The following is a 17,656-nucleotide window of genomic DNA, read 5'->3' on the forward strand; positions in this document are numbered from 1 at the left end:
TTACACAGGACCGGCACTAGGCTTCCAGCGCTGGTCCAGTGCTGCACACCTGAGCCCGTTCCCTCCCCCTGAGCGCTTGCCCAATAGCACCAGGAGGTGAGCTCAGGCTGTGCATAACACATGCATCGCCGCCAGCGCTGGCGGCGATGCGTGTGTTAAACAGCAGCCAATGAGAGTCAGATAGACTCTCATTGACTGCTGCTGCACCCACTGCAAGAGCCGGACTTCCGTCCGGCTCCTGCAGTGGGTAATGGGACAGATGTCATGACATCATGACGTCTCTCCCATTATGCTGAGCACGCCAGCCCGGGAGGACTGGTGGGCGGCGGCGGCTGGAGAGGTGTCGCGGTCCGGAGCAGCAGCGTGGATTCAGGTAAGTATGTTTTTATATATATATTTTCAAAAACCTGTCAGCACTACTGGGGGCACAACGGGGGAGGGGGGTGGCTACTACTGGGGGGACCTCTACTGGGGTGGGGGCACAATGGGGGGGTGGCTACTACTGGGGGCACCATTATTGGGAGGACCTCTACTGGGGGCACCATTATTGGGAGGACCTCTACTGGGGGGGCTATTACAGGGGGCACTTAATTGGGAGGGGGAACCTCAACTGGGGACCACTACTTGGGGGGGGGACTGCTACTGGGGGCATTATAAAAGGGGCCTACTACTAGGGGGGACCACTACTGGGGGCACTGCATGGGAGGGGGGGACTACTGCTGGGGGCACTATATAAGGGGCTTACTGCTAGGGGCACTGCAAGGACCACTACAGGGGGCACTAGAGAGGGGGGATCACTACTGGGTGCCTGCATAAGGGTGATCACTACGGGAAAACTGCATGGGGGGGACTACTGCTGGGGGCACTATATAAAGGGCACTGCATAGGGGGGGACCACTACTGGGGGCACTATATAAAGGGCACTGCATAAGGGGTGACACATAGGTCACATTTTCCAGGTCACCCAGCAGTTGCACAGGTGTATTCATTACTCACTGACATATTTTTAAAGATCCACAGGTGGAGCTAATGATTTCACTTATGATTCTGTGAGGAGACCTGGAAAACACGCATTGTTTGGGATCTTGAGGATCAAGTTTGAGAACCTGTGCTTTAGAAGTAACATAATACTTAATTTACAATAAACACAACACAGTAGCTAATAAAAGGAACTATATTAATTAAAATCCAAACTATTGTTTGCAATCTCACAGACATGCAATAAGCCCCAATTGCCAGATAATGATGACTTAGAATGATCCTTAATTTCTCACCAGGTCCCTGTAATAGAAGAAGAAGAACAATCAATCTTACTTTTCCACACATCTGCACATGGGGAACACATAAATGTCAATGAGACCAAGAGAATTGTTGTAATCAAAGGATATGACGTGTGCTTCATCCAGACTGATAAATCCACATACAAGCCGGGTGACACAGGTAGGACTAAATAGCATGGAATCGTACAGTAGCTCATATCAAATGGTTGAGATATTAAATGGTCAACAATGTAAATAACTATATTTTGAGACACTGGAACTCAGTGCAATAAAAAAGAAATATTGTTCCCAAGAGCACCTCTAACTGTCTCTTTAAGTTCTGCTAGACAGAGGAGAGCTACACTGATGCCACCAATTTGTAAGAGACAACAGTGCTTTAGTGTGTAGCTTCAGTGTGTTCAGTTTTATTCAAGATGTGATTTGGATCACTTTAACTGTCTGATTCAGCTCAGCTTATTATTATTATTATTATTATTATTATTATTTATTTATTATCATTTATTTATATATACCACACCACAAGTGTTACACAGCACCTTACAAAGTACATAAACAAATCGGTGACCAGCGACTTAATGTACAATAGAATAAAGTAAGGAAGAGCACACTAGGTTAGAGGGCCCTGTTTGTAAAAGCTTACATTCTAAAGGGGAGGGGCAGAGGTGCCACTATATGTGTCAGTGTCCAGGTGACCTCGGTACATTTTTTTCTCTTGCTTTTTGTACATTTCATATATCTATTTTAAGCCATGTCTCACTTCAGAGGACTTTTTGATGGTAGAAATGGGTGTATCCTTTTTACACCTTCACTATGCTTATGAAAGTTGTATTGTTGTAGAAAATTGCAGGCAATGTGGCATCATTCATATATCTAAGCTACCACTAGCAAAGTATCAAAAACTGGTCTGGATTAAAAATGTATTGTACAACTCTTAATGTATTATGGATGAAGAATTGCATTCTGTTGATCTATATGATTATTTTTTTGACTGAAATACAATAAGTACAGACATTTTTCCTGATATTGTCTATTTAATGATTTCAGTGAGGTTTCGGTTGGTAGCTGTGGACGTGAATTTCCATGCTGCACAAAAAAAGGTGAGACTTTTATTTTTGGTAAAATAAATGAAGCTGGAAGAGTATTGTATATTTTGTCAGGTTATTTTAGGCATTGTAGTGGATCAGAACCTCTGCTAGGTACAAGAACAAGACAATTGAGTGAAACAAAACCAGTTCCCAACTTGCTTTCTTTAACCAAAACAATGGCAATCCCCATCATTAAAATAAATGTGTTAAAAGTAAACATATGACGGTATCTCTATAGGTCTCTATATGACAGCTTTCTCTATGTGTCTCTGTATGACAGCTTTCTCTTTAGGTCTCTATATGACAGCTTTCTCTATGTGTCTCTGTATGACAGCTTTCTCTTTAGGTCTCTAAATGACAGCTTTCTCTATAGGTCTCTATATGACGGGTATCGCTATTGGTCTCTATATGACGGGTATCTCTATATGTCTCTATATGACAGCTTTCTCTAGGTGTCTCCATATGACAGCTTTCTCTATATGTCTCTATATGACAGCTTTCTCTATATATCTCTATATGACAGCTTTCTCTATAGGTCTCTATATGATGGCTTTCTCTATAGGTCTCTATATGACGGGTATCTCTATATGTCTCTGTATGACAGCTTTCTCTATGTGTCTCCATATAACAGCTTCTCTATATGTCTCTATATGATGGATTTCTCTATAGGTCTCTATATTACAGCTTTCTCTATATATCTCTATATGACAGCTTTCTCTTTAGGTCTCTATATGATGAGTATCTCTATATGTCTCTGTATGACAGCTTTCTCTATATGTCTCCATATAACAGCTTCTCTATATGTCTCTATATGATGGATTTCTCTATAGGTCTCTATATAACAACTTTGTTTATATGACAGCTTCTCTCTATGGGTCTTATTTGTCAATAAGTTTTATCATTCACAACGAGTGGTAAATGGTGCTCTAGTTAATCAACTCCCACCAGTGGCAGGTTTTTGCCTAGGGGCTGCAGCCCCCCCAGTAAAATCCGCCACCTCAGTGTAGTCCGTAACTGCACTGGCTACACTATGACTGGCAGTGGCTTCCCATTGGAAGCGCTAACTGCCAGTCACATAAATAACAGACAGTCTCGGGGGGAGGTGTTTCCTCCCCCTGGGCCTGCCAGTCAGGGCTGCTATTAGCATAGAGCAGCTACCAGTAGGAAGCCGCTTCTCTACCTTTCCGCCAGCCCTACCCAGCTCCTTGGTGCTGCAGCCCTTTGGAAGCTGGTGATATGCAGATGCGTGGCGCCTCCTCGCTAATGCGCCTGTCAGATCAATTGCCCAGGTGCCGGGACTCGGCCAGAAGAACCAGGTGAGGGTTTTTCGGTGGCGGCAACCCCCCTCATCTAAGAAGGGAGGAGCTGCCGCTGCTCCCAACAGTCATCTGCTTGACAAATGACAGTTGGGAGCTGATTGGCTGGCACACCATTTATCATACACAATGGGGCATATTCAATTAGCCACGATAAGTCTGTTTCAGCTAAAAAGTTTCGTCATTTCGCCCGGCGAAATCTTATCCCCGTATTCAATTCCAAAGACTTTTTGCCAGTGCGGAAAGTCAATGCATTGGAATAGAGGCAAAAAAAAGTGCAGAATTGGGGTTTTGAGGTGTAAAGTTGCGGGAACCCCCCTGCAGCCTTGGAACAGTCCCCCAAAGGTAAACTGCATCAAAAAAGTAAAAAAAAAACGTAAGAACTCCCCAAAAAACTAATTTGAAAAAGGGGGCGAAAAAGGTCAAAGTTGGGGTACAAACTTAAAAACTAGCGAAATAGACTCAAGGGGGGTCCCCAAGTATGCCCCAGGTGTTTTTAAGATTGCAGGTGCTTGCGGCAGGTGGATCTTTAATGTTTTTTAAAACTTCACTTTAGCAACTTTAAAATATGCTAGCACCCATTTTCGTGTACCCCAAATTTGCTGGGACTACTTATTTTCACCAAAAAAACCCTGCTACAACCTTTTCTTCACCACTTCTGAAAGACGCAATTTAGTGGCTATTGGGAGCATTAAAGTACCCCAAATACCTTCAGCAGGGCTATTCGGGGGTATCTATAGTGATCCCCAATGTTAGTGCATCTTTTGGGAGGTGTCATGTTGATTTCCACAAATCTGACAGCACTTTTTACTGGTTTCGAATTCGCCGGGTTCCGTTTTTGAAGCTTTCTAATTGAATACGGGGATAAGCGGGGACGAGCGCGATACTTTTACACAGGCAAAACCAGCGATGCCAGCGAAAAGTGCGGCATGCGAAAAGTACGGGACTTTTCGCTGCTAATTGAATATGCCTCAATGAGTCTTATCACTCGTTGTGAATGATAAAACTTATGTCTTTATATTACAGCTTTCGCTATATATGTCTCTATGGGCAAAATTCAATTGTTTCCCTGCCCCCTTCGCGCCCGATGGAGCTATTCAATTGTTGCTCCTGTCGGGTGTGATCAGCTGCCAGCGCTCCATTTCAGCTCGCAGCCCCAGGGGGTCGCGATTTGAAATGGGCGAAAAGTGACCTGTTTGGGCGCCCAAACGGCATTTTTTGTGATCGCGCCCAGCACTTTGGTTAGGGGTAGCTGATTTACATGGCTAAACCTGACCACTTTGGGCACGATCAGCACAAAAAGCAGGAACAATTGAATAGCGGCCCAAGATCTTCCGTCACTTTAGACGGGAGATCCGAACCGTGAAAACAATTGAATACTGACAGCTTTCCCTATAGGTCTCTCTATGATGGCTTTCTCTATAGGTCTCTTAATGGGGATGCAGTCGAGAAGCCTATGGACGGAATCCCGACTGTCGGCTTCCCGACTCTCTAATCCCAGCAAGGGCTAAATGACAGGCGTTGACATCCAGATGCCTGTCATTTTACCTATGCCGATCGAAGGTAAGCCGGGTGCGGACAGCCGCGCTGGGGGGAGGGTTTGGTTTAGGGTTAATGGGGGGGTTTGGGGTTAGGCACCCCCCCGGGAGGTTAGGGTTAGGCTAGGGGAAGGGGGGGTTAGGGTTAGGCACCCCCAGGGTGAGGTTAGGGTTATGCCCCCCCCAGGGGACTTAGGTTTATGCGGCGGAGAAGGGGGGTTAGGTTTAGACACTTAGAGGGGGGATTAGGGTTAGGCACTTGGGGGGAGGTTAGGGTTAGGCACCCCTAAGGGAGGGTTAGGGTTAGGGGGCAGAATTAGGTTAGTAAATACTTACCTTGACAATCGGGATTTCCTCCTCTGCCGGGACGCCGCTGTCGGGATTAGAACCGCCGGCCATGTGGCCGGCGGTAAATCGTATGTATTCCCTCTTAATGATTATCTATATGAGAGCATTCTCTATATGTCTGGCTGTTAAATAATTTATTGAGGCAACAATTGGACTTGGCAGCCACCAAAAGTATAAAGCATCTAAACCTGGTTTTTGAGTGGGACCATGCAGCATCCATATTTGGGTCTACAAGTACCACATGCAGATTTTCCATCACAATATAGCCTACAGTGTGAGCGATTAAGCATCTGAACATGTAACCACTTCAGCCACACGCCTACAACACTCCTATGACATGCCCATAAGGCAGACTTGTGTACCTCCCTGTCACCTACAGTCACGGCCCACCACCTTGGATGTATGCGCAGTAGAAAAAAATTGCTTAAGTGCGTCTGACATCAACATTGCATCTCAACACTCAGAATCAGGCCCTACTGTATATATTGCATATACTATGTTTTTCAGATTATTTATACAAATAGGGATCTGTTTATCAGTGAAAATATAAAACAAAATCACCTATTTTTGTATAAATTAAGTAGAATGAATTAGTGAAACTATCTGGAGCAAGGTCCATAATCATCATCACTTTTTTCCACAAAAGTAGGTGAAAATCAACATTTTCACCTACTTTTGTATAAATGAAGTATCGGGGCTATTCATTATAAAGGTAATGCAGGCGATATCTCATGCTTATATTTCAGCCCCGATCTGTCCCGCTGTCCCCATACTCTAGTATGGGGACTTAAAATCATCAAGCTTCGAAAATACAATATTTTTGGAGCTTGTCTGCGGAAACATTCGCCATCTTCATTCAGATCCCTACTTCCCTGTCCGGCTACTTCTGCTGGACGCTGTAGCTTTGTGCTCCTGCATGAATCCTAGTTTACGCAGGTGCACTAGCACTGCCGAGTCAGACATAAGTATTCATGGAGATAGGTGGTTTTCGGACCATCTGTCTCCACGCTGAAAATTGCTACAGCGCTCGCGGCAAGATAGAGGGGTCTATTTACTAAGCAGTGTTAGGAGACAGAGTGAAAATTGATAAGAAAGTGATAAGGTGCCAGCCAATCATCTCACAGGCTGTGTTTGAAAAATGACAGTTGGGAGCGGATTGGCTGGCACCTTATCACTTTCTTATCACTTTTCACTCTGTCTCCTAACACTGCTTAGTAAATAGACCCCAGAGTGTTAATAAATTGATTAACATTGTGAATAGGCCCCATAACGAGACTGTTAAACTCTTGGTTTTAGATAGAGCAGATACAGATGACTGCTTTAAACTCCAGAATGAATGAATATGAGAAGATGAAATTATACTTTTTGCTTGACAAAGTTATGAAGTCATTAACACATATTTTTCATTATGTTTTTTGCTTTTTCTTTCTTTTTAGTTCCCTCTGCTTGAGCTAAAGGTATGTACTGTATTACATTAACAATTCATGTATGTAATCATTATGTTTTCATTGAATCAATTATGCAGATATAAAAACAAGACCAAAGTTTAGTTTGCATTTAAAGGTCCATAAACTCAAGATTTTAATAATATTTGCTTTTATTTATTGCTTTCTTTTATTTTTGGTACTCTATATTCTGCTGTATATTGGATTGTATCTATATAATGTTAACACTTATCTTAACATGAAAACTATCACAAAAGCTTAAACTTGATCAAATGTAATATTTACATATTTCAATAATTTAATTTGCTGAAGAAAATCTCCTAATACATTTTATTCATTGTTGTAGTGAGATTAGCCGCTGGAATATTTTAAATATTTTCTTGCAATTGATAACTAAATAAGACAATCCAATTTAAGCAATTGCCTGTAACATAATCCATGTACTGCAATATCTATTGCAAATGTATTTCTCTCTGGATGTCCCTCTAAGAAACTACATGATGTATAAATATTAACTTGCAATGCCACAATGGGTTACAATAATTCTGTCTTTACCCTCCTTACCCACAGGACCCAAATAAGAACCGCATTGGACAATGGCTGAATGTAACTGTGGACCACGGGTTTGCTGATTTTAGTTTCCCTCTGGCAAATGAACTATCTCTTGGAACATACTCAATTAACTTACCTTCTGCATGTAACAAAGACTTCACTGTCTCCGAATATGGTAAATTGAAATGAAAAATAAACCAATGAGTAGTACTAGATTAACGCATCATAAAAACAATATGGTAAAACTTGTTAATAATGACATTTATAATAGTAATGTTGCTTGCATTTTATACAAACAAGTCTATATTATGCCATCATAACAGCACTTAGACTGTGTATCATAACACACTTTGTACTATTTCATAGCTTGTAGCCTTAGGCACGATACTACTATATTGTCACAGATTTCTATACACCATATTGATGTCCCTGTGTGTATAACCCAGTGTATAGAGTAATAATACCCATGTAATTGATGTCTGATTCAGCTTTTCAGTTTGCTAATTCCAACATTTTGAAATAATTTATAGGAATTTTGCTGTTATGGCGGGAGATCTGTATACTTTGTATAGACCAGATCATGTGCACCTAGAACTAGACATAATCATTACACAATTGCATTACACTCTAAGTGTCACAGTTGGTGCTAGTGAGTTACCTGTATCAGGTGATGAACTGGAATCACTGGAGGCCGGCTGGACTGGAACCATGGTTAACATGAATAGCTCTTTTATTATAAGAAGTGGGTAGCAGTGAGAACTGCCTTTGGTGATGAGTGACTGGAACTGGAAACTGGAGACGTTGGAATGAGACCAGAAGGAACTTGGAGGGACCGGACTGGGACCGGCAGGTAGGCTGACTGAGCTGGTCGGGGTACCAGTAGATGAGCTTGCAGATGGATGGTAGCAAGGAAGCTACTTGGTGCAGCTAATGAGTTGTGAGGTGAGTGGACTTGGAGGAACCGGACTGAGACCGGCAGGAAGGCTGACTGAGCTGGTCGGGTTACTAGTAGATGGGCTTGCAGACGGATGGTAGCGTGGAAGCTACTTGTTGTGGCTTGGGAAGCCGTGGGTAGACGTTGGTAGCTGGGTGGCTACATGGAGCGGCTGGATAGCCGTGGGTAGACGCTGGTAGCTGGGTAGCTACGTGGAGTGGCTGGATAGCCGTGGGTAGTCGCGGGTAGCTGGGTGGCTTCATGGAGTGGCTGGATAGCCGTGGGTAGATGCTGGTAGCTGGGTAGCTACGTGGAGCAGCAGGATAGCCGTGGGTAGATGCTGGTAGCTGGGTAGCTACGTGGAGCGGCTGGATAGCTGTGGGTAGACATTGGTAGCTGGGTGGCTACGTGGAGCGGCTGGATAGCCATGGGTAGACGCTTGTAGCTGGGAAGCTACGTGGAGCGGCTGGAGCCGTGGGTGAGAGATGGTAGCGTGGAAGCTACTTGGTGCGGCCTGGGAGCTGTGTGGAGAAGCTGGTAGCGTGGAAGCTACTTGGAGTGGCCTGGGAGCCGTAGGTGAGAGGCTGGTAGCGTGGATAGCTATTTGGTGCGGCCTGGGAGCCGTGGGTGAGAGATGGTAGCGTGGAAGCTACTTGGTGCGGCCTGGGAGCCATGTGGAGAAGCTGGTAGCATGGAAGCTACTTGGAGTGGCCTGGGAGCCGTAGGTGAGAGGCTGGTAGCCTGGATAGGTACTTGGTGCGGCCTGGGAGCCGTGGGTGAGAGATGGTAGCGTGGAAGCTACTTGGTGCGGCCTGGGAGCTGTGAGGAGAAGCTGATAGCATGGAAGCTACTTGGAGCGGCCTGGGAGCCGTAGGTGAGAGGCTGGTAGCGTGGATAGCTGAACGCAGCAGGCTTATGGATAGCACTGGTCTAGGAACCAGCAGGAGCCTGGGACATACTGGCACACAGAGGTACAGCTATAGCACAAGCAGTACACCACGGAACGTAACAAGATGTTCAAGCCCTGAGTGCTTTTAGAGGAGGATCTATATACCTAGAATAACAAAAAAGAAAAGAAGAATATCAGTTGGCGCTTATCAAAAAGCAGCTGGTTCAGATGGAGGTGTCAGCTCCTGATAATATAATATAGGAAAAAGAAAGGTATGAATAGCGCTACAAAATCTATCAGTATATGTAGATGAAAACCAACATGGCATAGATCATAAATCAATATATATTATCATGAACTACTACATAACTCTATACGGCTTGATTGAAAAAATAATTTAATATGATGTCCACAATCTGGACAGAGAAATAGCAATCAATAAAACTGATACAATGACAATAATCAAAAAAATAATAATAGTAATAAAAAATAAATAAATAATAAACAGTGTAAATAAATAATAACAGTACATAAAAAATGATAATAATAAAAATAAATAAATTAGTGTCCAAATAAAAAGAAGAATAATATCCATAGAATGAATGGTGTAAACCAATCTCAAATAATAACTGAGTATAAAATAAATATATATTTCATTCACATTGTAGTGAGAGATATAGGGGAATGTTGTAACAGTCTCTGGCCTACACAGGTGGATCCGGAATAATATCCAGCTGATATATTACCAGACTTGATTAGATGTCCACAGCCTATAAACAGTATAGAAATCCTCGCACTGGCATGCTGATGTATTGTGAATGGTTGGAGCTGGAAAACGATGATATATTTACCAGACTTAGTAAGATGTCCACAGCCTATAGGTGGTGCAGAATTTCTTGCACTGGCATGCTGACGGTTGTAAATGGCTGGAGCTGGAAAATGATAAATACCGCTGGTCCGGAGAGTATAATCCACATAGGAATCCAAGTGCTGTATAATAAGGGGTGCCAAACGCGTTTCGCTGTGGTAGATCCCACAGCTTCCTCAGTAGCATGATCCCCAAGATACAATGATAGGGCTTTATATACCCATATCTAAATTAAAATGACAATCAGCTGTAGCTAACAGCTGGAATAAATCAATCAAGCCGTATAGAAAATCTAAACAAATTCCCATTGGTAGTGACATAGTATAAATGAAACCGCTAAGTTCTCTCATAGCTGGCATAAAATAATACAAATATACATTTTAAAAACATTAAAAGTTACCCGATCTGGACGGGTATAGAGATCGGCATCTGGTCACATGTTGTCCGTACTGGCACACGTGACTCCGTGCGACCTATAGAAACTTCTATTTCATTCCCACGTCAGATCGGGATGCTTAATCACGTGATGTAAACATACATCACGTGGTCAAATTACGTCACCATCACTAGCGTCTGTTGCTAGGTATACAAAGTTTAAACATGGTGATTAGTTACAGAAGGTCTCCATTAACCTCCAGCGTTAAAGTCGTAATAGCAAGTCCTGTGATGTAAGCAAACACCACGTGACTCGTATCCATGACGTTCAAAGAGGATTGTTTATTTAAAAACACACAGTAATCGTATAATAAGAACATATTTTATAACAATATTTATTATCCTGGATTTTATATAATCCCTTATCATATATTATATTGTGATTCATCTGTTATGTGGAATTCCCGATCAACTCTTAATATATGTAAAGACCATACGTCTGAATGGTTATGATTCTAGTTCATCTAAGATAATGAGTCGAGATACAAATCAATCCTAAGAGAACTGGAATATCTATTATACTAAGGGATACATCCTTCACGTTATTCTTATAAACCGTTTAGTAAAGCTCCCAAATATTATCTTAAAGGCATATCATGAATCATCTAATTTGCTTCAATCACTTATTCCTAGTGATAAAAGCCCATAGATATAATTTAAATAGCTCATGGGCATGGGGCATGTTCACTCAAAAAGGCAGTATGTATCATCACAATAGATCACATCAATGGGTCTCTATATCTGCCGAGGTTCCTACATAATATAATATTTAGTAGTAAACAAATAGTACAATAATTAGTGGAAAATTATACCACTTATACAGATACCAAGAGACCTACAAATCTAAATGACTAACATTATATGTAGAGAAGACAAGAAGATGAAAACCTGAGGAGGTATAAATATTATCTATTCATCCTTGTTGTGGCAGGGAACAGATGAAGGGGACCCTATCTATCTATTCTCCTCCACCCCAGTTATATGAATGAATGAAGTTCTTAAGATTCATTGAGGCCCTCTGGATGTAGAGAGTTTAATTTGAACATCCAGAAGACCTCCTGACGACAAAGGGTTTTAAATCTGTCTCCGCCTCTTAGGGTTTTCTGAATGTGTTCAAGTCCTATAATTCTAAGTGTCCGTGGATCACTATTATGCTCTCTCACATAATGTGAAGATAAGCTATGTGTGGTGATTTTATTAATAATATTTCGGCGATGCTCCAAGAAGCGTCTTTTTAATGGTCTCGTAGTACGACCCACATAGAGTAGTCCACAGCCACAGGTAAGCAAGTAAATGACATATGTAGAATCGCAATTCATGAAGTTGGTGATTATATATGGATATCTCGTGTCTTTGATCATTAAAGTGGTTGTTTTTGTATTGGTATAAGAGCACATGGTACACCTGGTCTTACCACATCGGTGGAAGCCCGGTGGTCTATATGGTAACCACTGTTCTGAAATGGTAGTTGTGTTACCAACACTTGTATGTGGTTTTAAATGACTGGGCGCCAGGATTGATTTTAAAGATTTATTTTTCCTGTAAATAACACATGGTTTGGAGGGTAGAATATTTCTTAGGATATTGTCCTGTTGAAGAATACGATAGTTCTTATGAATTATATCCCTAATTTGTCTATGACAAGAATTATATTTGCAAATAAATGCTATATTAACATCTGTAGTCAAATTGGAATCTTGTGCTGATTTTTTAGTTTTGAAAAGAAGTGATCTATCCATATTATGAACTTCTAGAAAAGCTTTTTGGAGAATATATTCAGGATAGCCTCTCCTTCTAAAGGAGGAAAGCATATCATTCGCTTGAACACTGAAACTATCCAAAGATGAGCAGTTTCTGCGTAGTCTCATCAACTGTCCTTTAGGGATGTTAGCTTTCCAAGGATAGCGATGAGCACTTTTAAAGTGTAGATATGACTGAGTATCCACATTCTTCTTGTAATTAGAAGAATGTATGGTGCAGTCCCTAGCCTCCAGAGTCACATCGAGAAAGTCAATGCAAGTAGTGTTATATTGGTATGTAAAAGTGAGATTAAAGGAATTCTGATTCAGTGAAGAAACAAAATGTGAAGCAGAGGATAGATCCCCATCCCAAATGAAAAATACGTTATCTATGTAACGGCCATAAAAGACCAGGTTCGCGCCGAACCCCCCACCCCACACCCGGAGGTCCTCGCACTCTCCCATGTAGAGGTTCACGTAGCTCGGCGCAAACCTGGTCCCCATGGCCGTCCCCATGATTTGAAGATAAACAGTGTTCAGAAACAAAAAATAATTATGAGTGAGAATGAAAGTTATACAATCCAAAATAAATCGTCTATGTTCCTGAGTGAGACCCCCATCTCGAATTAATCGGGAAGCGATACACTGCACACCCAATTGGTTGGGGATGTTGGTATAGAGTGCTGAAACATCCATAGTGAGGAAGGCATATGAGGGCTTCCACACTATTGTCTCTATTTTTTGTAAAAAATGAGTAGTATCCTTCAAATGTGATCTCAACTCAGGAACATAGGGTTGAAGGAACGTGTTGATATAATGAGAAAGATTGGAAGTGAGGGAATTAATACCAGAGATGATGGGATGCCCAGGTGGTGAAGTGAGAGATTTGTGGATTTTAGGGAGATGGTAATAAATGGGTGTGACTGGATGTGGATCGTATAAAAATCGCCAGATTTCCCTCGATATGACTCCAGAGGCAAGGGCATCATCTAATAGAAGCTTTAATTCAGAAAGAAAAATATCTGTTGGATCTGACAGTAATGCACGGTAGAATAGCTGATCATTAAGTTGTTTGGAAGCTTCTTTTAAATAATCAGCTTTGTCTTGAACTACAAGTCCCCCCCTTTATCTGCCTCTTTAATGATTATGGATGTTTCTTTGGTTAATAATTTCAAAGCTCTTTTCTCCTTTCTCGTAAGATTGGAGATGGGTTTTTCTTTTTCTATTAGTTGACACAGAGACTTGAAATCTTCCAATGTGATTTTATAGAAAGATTCAACTGTATTGCTTCTCGCACTCAGGGGATAAAATTCAGATCTCTGTTTCAATCTATTTAGTGATACTCGTGCATTAATATCATAGGTTTTAATTATAGTATTAGATTCAGTGGGAGAGGTTCTACCTTCTTCCCAAAGATCTTCAAGAGTCAAAATAGCTGAAAGATCGTCATGATCCAGAAGAATGGGTGTTGAATCATCCTCATATTTCTTCACATTTTTGTTGGTGAAATATCTTTGTCTACATAAGTTACGTACAAATTTGTTAAGGTCTACAAATAGATCAAAAATGCTTGGATCTGTTGTGGGAGAGAATTTTAATCCCTTATTTAATAATGAAATCTGATCTTGATCTAATTGTTTCGAGGAAAGATTGAAAACATTACAGGGTATATCATCTCTCTGATTATTTGTCTCATTCTGATGATTCGTAAGGGGAACTAGGTTCTTTTTAGATTTTTTCTTGTTGGTACGTAGACCTCCTCTTCTACCTCTGGGCTTCTGTCTCTTAATCATTTTTGATTTGAAATATAGTGACGAAGCTGAGGGTCCCCTCCCCAATGATTGGGTGGGGGTCGTGCTTCTTGAAAATCCTCCAAGACAAATCTTTGTCTCGGGGGATATTCTTTATTTTGAGGTCTAATTTTAGGCCTAGCTCCCCCAACCGAATATCTGGGAGATCCTATTCCAGTGGAGATCTCTGTGGTTCTAAATCTCTGCTCTCTAGGATATTTGGTAATAGAATTAGAATCAAATCTGTTATGGGGTTTTCTATCATGATTCCGATAATCATGTATTCTGATGTTATTTGTAGAATTATTTCTGGAGTCCTTTTTGAAGTTTTTATATGATCTAATCCTATTCTCATTATAATCTGTTAAATTTGTCTTAAATTTCTTTTGTTTATTTTCAAAAAGTTGTTTCTCGTATCTCTCAATTCTTTCACAAATGATATGGTCCTTCTCTATAAATTCTGGTGATTTCTCAAAGGGAACCAAGCTCTTTTTGAGTTCCTCTATTTCTTTCTCACACTCTTGAACTTTAGTGGATCTATATTTAACTACCATTTTCATGAGTGACAGGGAACAGGTGTCTAGAATTTTATCCCATTCCATTTGGAAATCAGTGTTCTCATTAAAAATCGAAGGTTTAGTTTTTCTAAGACCACGGGGAATAATGCCCTTATCTAAGCATTTTTCTAAGTGTACACTATCCAACCAATGTTTGGATTCTGCTTTAAGCAGATCCTCTAATTTATAGAGCATTTTATGGAGACCTATATTGTCCGGTTCCTCGGGAGTTTCTAAGTTAGTATCCCATTGTGTTTATATAGGAGCGTCGTCTTGTCTCTCTATTTTTATAACTTGTCATGACAGCTGCCACTGATAAAAAAGACTAAATGTAATAACAAAAAAGAAAAGAAGAATATCAGTTGGCGCTTATCAAAAAGCAGCTGGTTCAGATGGAGGTGTCAGCTCCTGATAATATAATATAGGAAAAAGATAGGTATGAACAGCACTAGAAAATCTATCAGTATATGTATATGAAAACAAACATGGCATAGATCATAAATCAATATATATTATCATGAACTACTACATGACTCTATACGGCTTGATTGAAAAAATAATTTAATATGATGTCCACAATCTGGACAGAGAAATAGCAATCAATAAAACCGATACAATGACAATAATCAAAAAAATAATAATAGTAATAAAAAATAAATAAATAATAAACAGTGTAAATAAATAATAACAGTACATAAAAAATGATAATAATAAAAATAAATAAATTAGTGTCCAAATCAAAAAGAAAGAAAAATATCCATAGATGAATGGTGTAAACCAATCTCAAATAATAACTGAGTATAAAATAAATATATATTTCATTCACATTGTAGTGAGAGATATAGGGGAATGTTGTAACAGTCACTGGCCTACACAGGTGGATCCGGAATAATATCCAGCTGATATATTACCAGACTTGATTAGATGTCCACAGCCTATAAACAGTATAGAAATCCTCGCACTGGCATGCTGACGTATTGTGAATGGTTGGAGCTGGAAAACGATGATATATTTACCAGACTTAGTAAGATGTCCACAGCCTATAGGTGGTGCAGAATTTCTTGCACTGGCATGCTGACGGTTGTAAATGGCTGGAGCTTGAAAATGATAAATACCGCTGGTCCGGAGAGTATAATCCACATAGGAATCCAAGTGCTGTATAATAAAGGGGTGCCAAATGCGTTTCGCTGTGGTAGATCCCACAGCTTCCTCAGTAGCATGATCCCCATGATACAATGATAGGGCTTTATATACCCATATCTAAATTAAAATGACAATCAGCTGTAGCTAACAGCTGGAATAAATCAATCAAGCCGTATAGAAAATCTAAACAAATTCCCATTGTCAGTGACATAGTATAAATGAAACCGCTAAGTTCTCTCATAGCTGGCATAAAATAATACAAATATACATTTTAAAAACATTAAAAGTTACCCGATCTGGACGGGTATAGAGATCGGCATCTGGTCACATGTTGTCCGTACTGGCACACGTGACTCCGTGCGACCTATAGAAACTTCTATTTCATTCCCACGTCAGATCGGGATGCTTAATCACGTGATGTAAACATACATCACGTGGTCAAATTACGTCACCATCACTAGCGTCTGTTGCTAGGTATACAGAGTTTAAACATGGTGATTAGTTACAGAAGGTCTCCATTAACCTCCAGCGTTAAAGTCGTAATAGCAAGTCACGTGATGTAAACAAACACCACGTGACTCATATCCATGACGCTCAAAGAGGATTGTTTATTTAAAAACACACAGTAATCGTATAATAAGAACATATTTTATAACAATATTTATTATCCTGGATTTTATATAATCCCTTATCATATATTATATTGTGATTCATCTGTTATGTGGAATTCCCGATCCACTCTTAATATATGTAAAGACCATACGTCAGAATGGTTATGATTCTAGTTCATCTAAGATAATGAGTCGAGATACAAATCAATCCTAAGAGAACTGGAATATCTATTATACTAAGGGATACATCCTTCACGTTATTCTTATAAACCGTTTAGTAAAGCTCCCAAATATTATCTTAAAGGCATATCATGAATCATCTAATTTGCTTCAATCACTTATTCCTAGTGATAAAAGCCCATAGATATAATGTAAATAGCTCATGGGCATGGGGCATGCTCACTCAAAAAGGCAGTATGTATCATCACAATAGATCACATCAATGGGTCTCTATATCTGCCGAGGTTCCTACATAATATAATGTTTAGTAGTAAACAAATAGTACAATAATTAGTGGAAAATTATACCACTTATACAGATACCAAGAGACCTACAAATCTAAATGACTAACATTATATGTAGAGAAGACATGAAGATAAAAACCTGAGGAGGTATAAATATTATCTATTCATCCTTGTTGTGGCAGGGAACAGATGAAGGGGACCCTATCTATCTACTCTCCTCCACCCCAGTTATATGAATGAATGAAATAATATGGATAGATCACTTCTTTTCAAAACTAAAAAATCAGCACAAGATTCCAATTTGACTACAAATGTTAATATAGCATTTATTTGCAAATATAATTCTTGTCATAGACAAATTAGGGATATAATTCATAAGAACTATCGTATTCTTCAAAAGGACAATATCCTAAGAAATATTCTACCCTCCAAACCATGTGTTATTTACAGGAAAAATAAATCTTTAAAATCAATCCTGGCGCCCAGTCATTTAAAACCACATACAAGTGTTGGTAACACAACTACCATTTCAGAACAGTGGTTACCATATAGACCACCGGGCTTCCACCGATGTGGTAAGACCAGGTGTACCATGTGCTCTTATACCAATAAAAAAACAACCACTTTAATGATCAAAAACACGAGAGATCCATATATAATCA

The 17,656-nt window shown here is 40.2% G+C and overlaps 1 protein-coding gene across 2 annotated transcripts in view; it reads left to right on the plus strand.

The window, feature by feature from the left end:
* LOC148518862 (alpha-2-macroglobulin-like) overlaps positions 1-17,656 on the plus strand; it is a 167,906-nt gene that overhangs the window by 9,816 nt on the left and 140,434 nt on the right. For both annotated transcript variants that reach the window (XM_088476976.1, XM_088476977.1), the window contains exons 3-6: positions 1,278-1,440; positions 2,325-2,377; positions 7,004-7,024; positions 7,583-7,739. In XM_088476976.1, coding sequence (XP_088333102.1) covers positions 1,278-1,440; positions 2,325-2,377; positions 7,004-7,024; positions 7,583-7,739 — 394 coding nt within the window. The remainder of the gene's footprint in view (positions 1-1,277; positions 1,441-2,324; positions 2,378-7,003; positions 7,025-7,582; positions 7,740-17,656) is intronic.

This window comes from Taudactylus pleione, unplaced genomic scaffold, assembly GCF_031769625.1.
Source record: "Taudactylus pleione unplaced genomic scaffold, aTauple2 ptg000198l, whole genome shotgun sequence".
Lineage (NCBI taxonomy): Eukaryota > Metazoa > Chordata > Amphibia > Anura > Myobatrachidae > Taudactylus > Taudactylus pleione.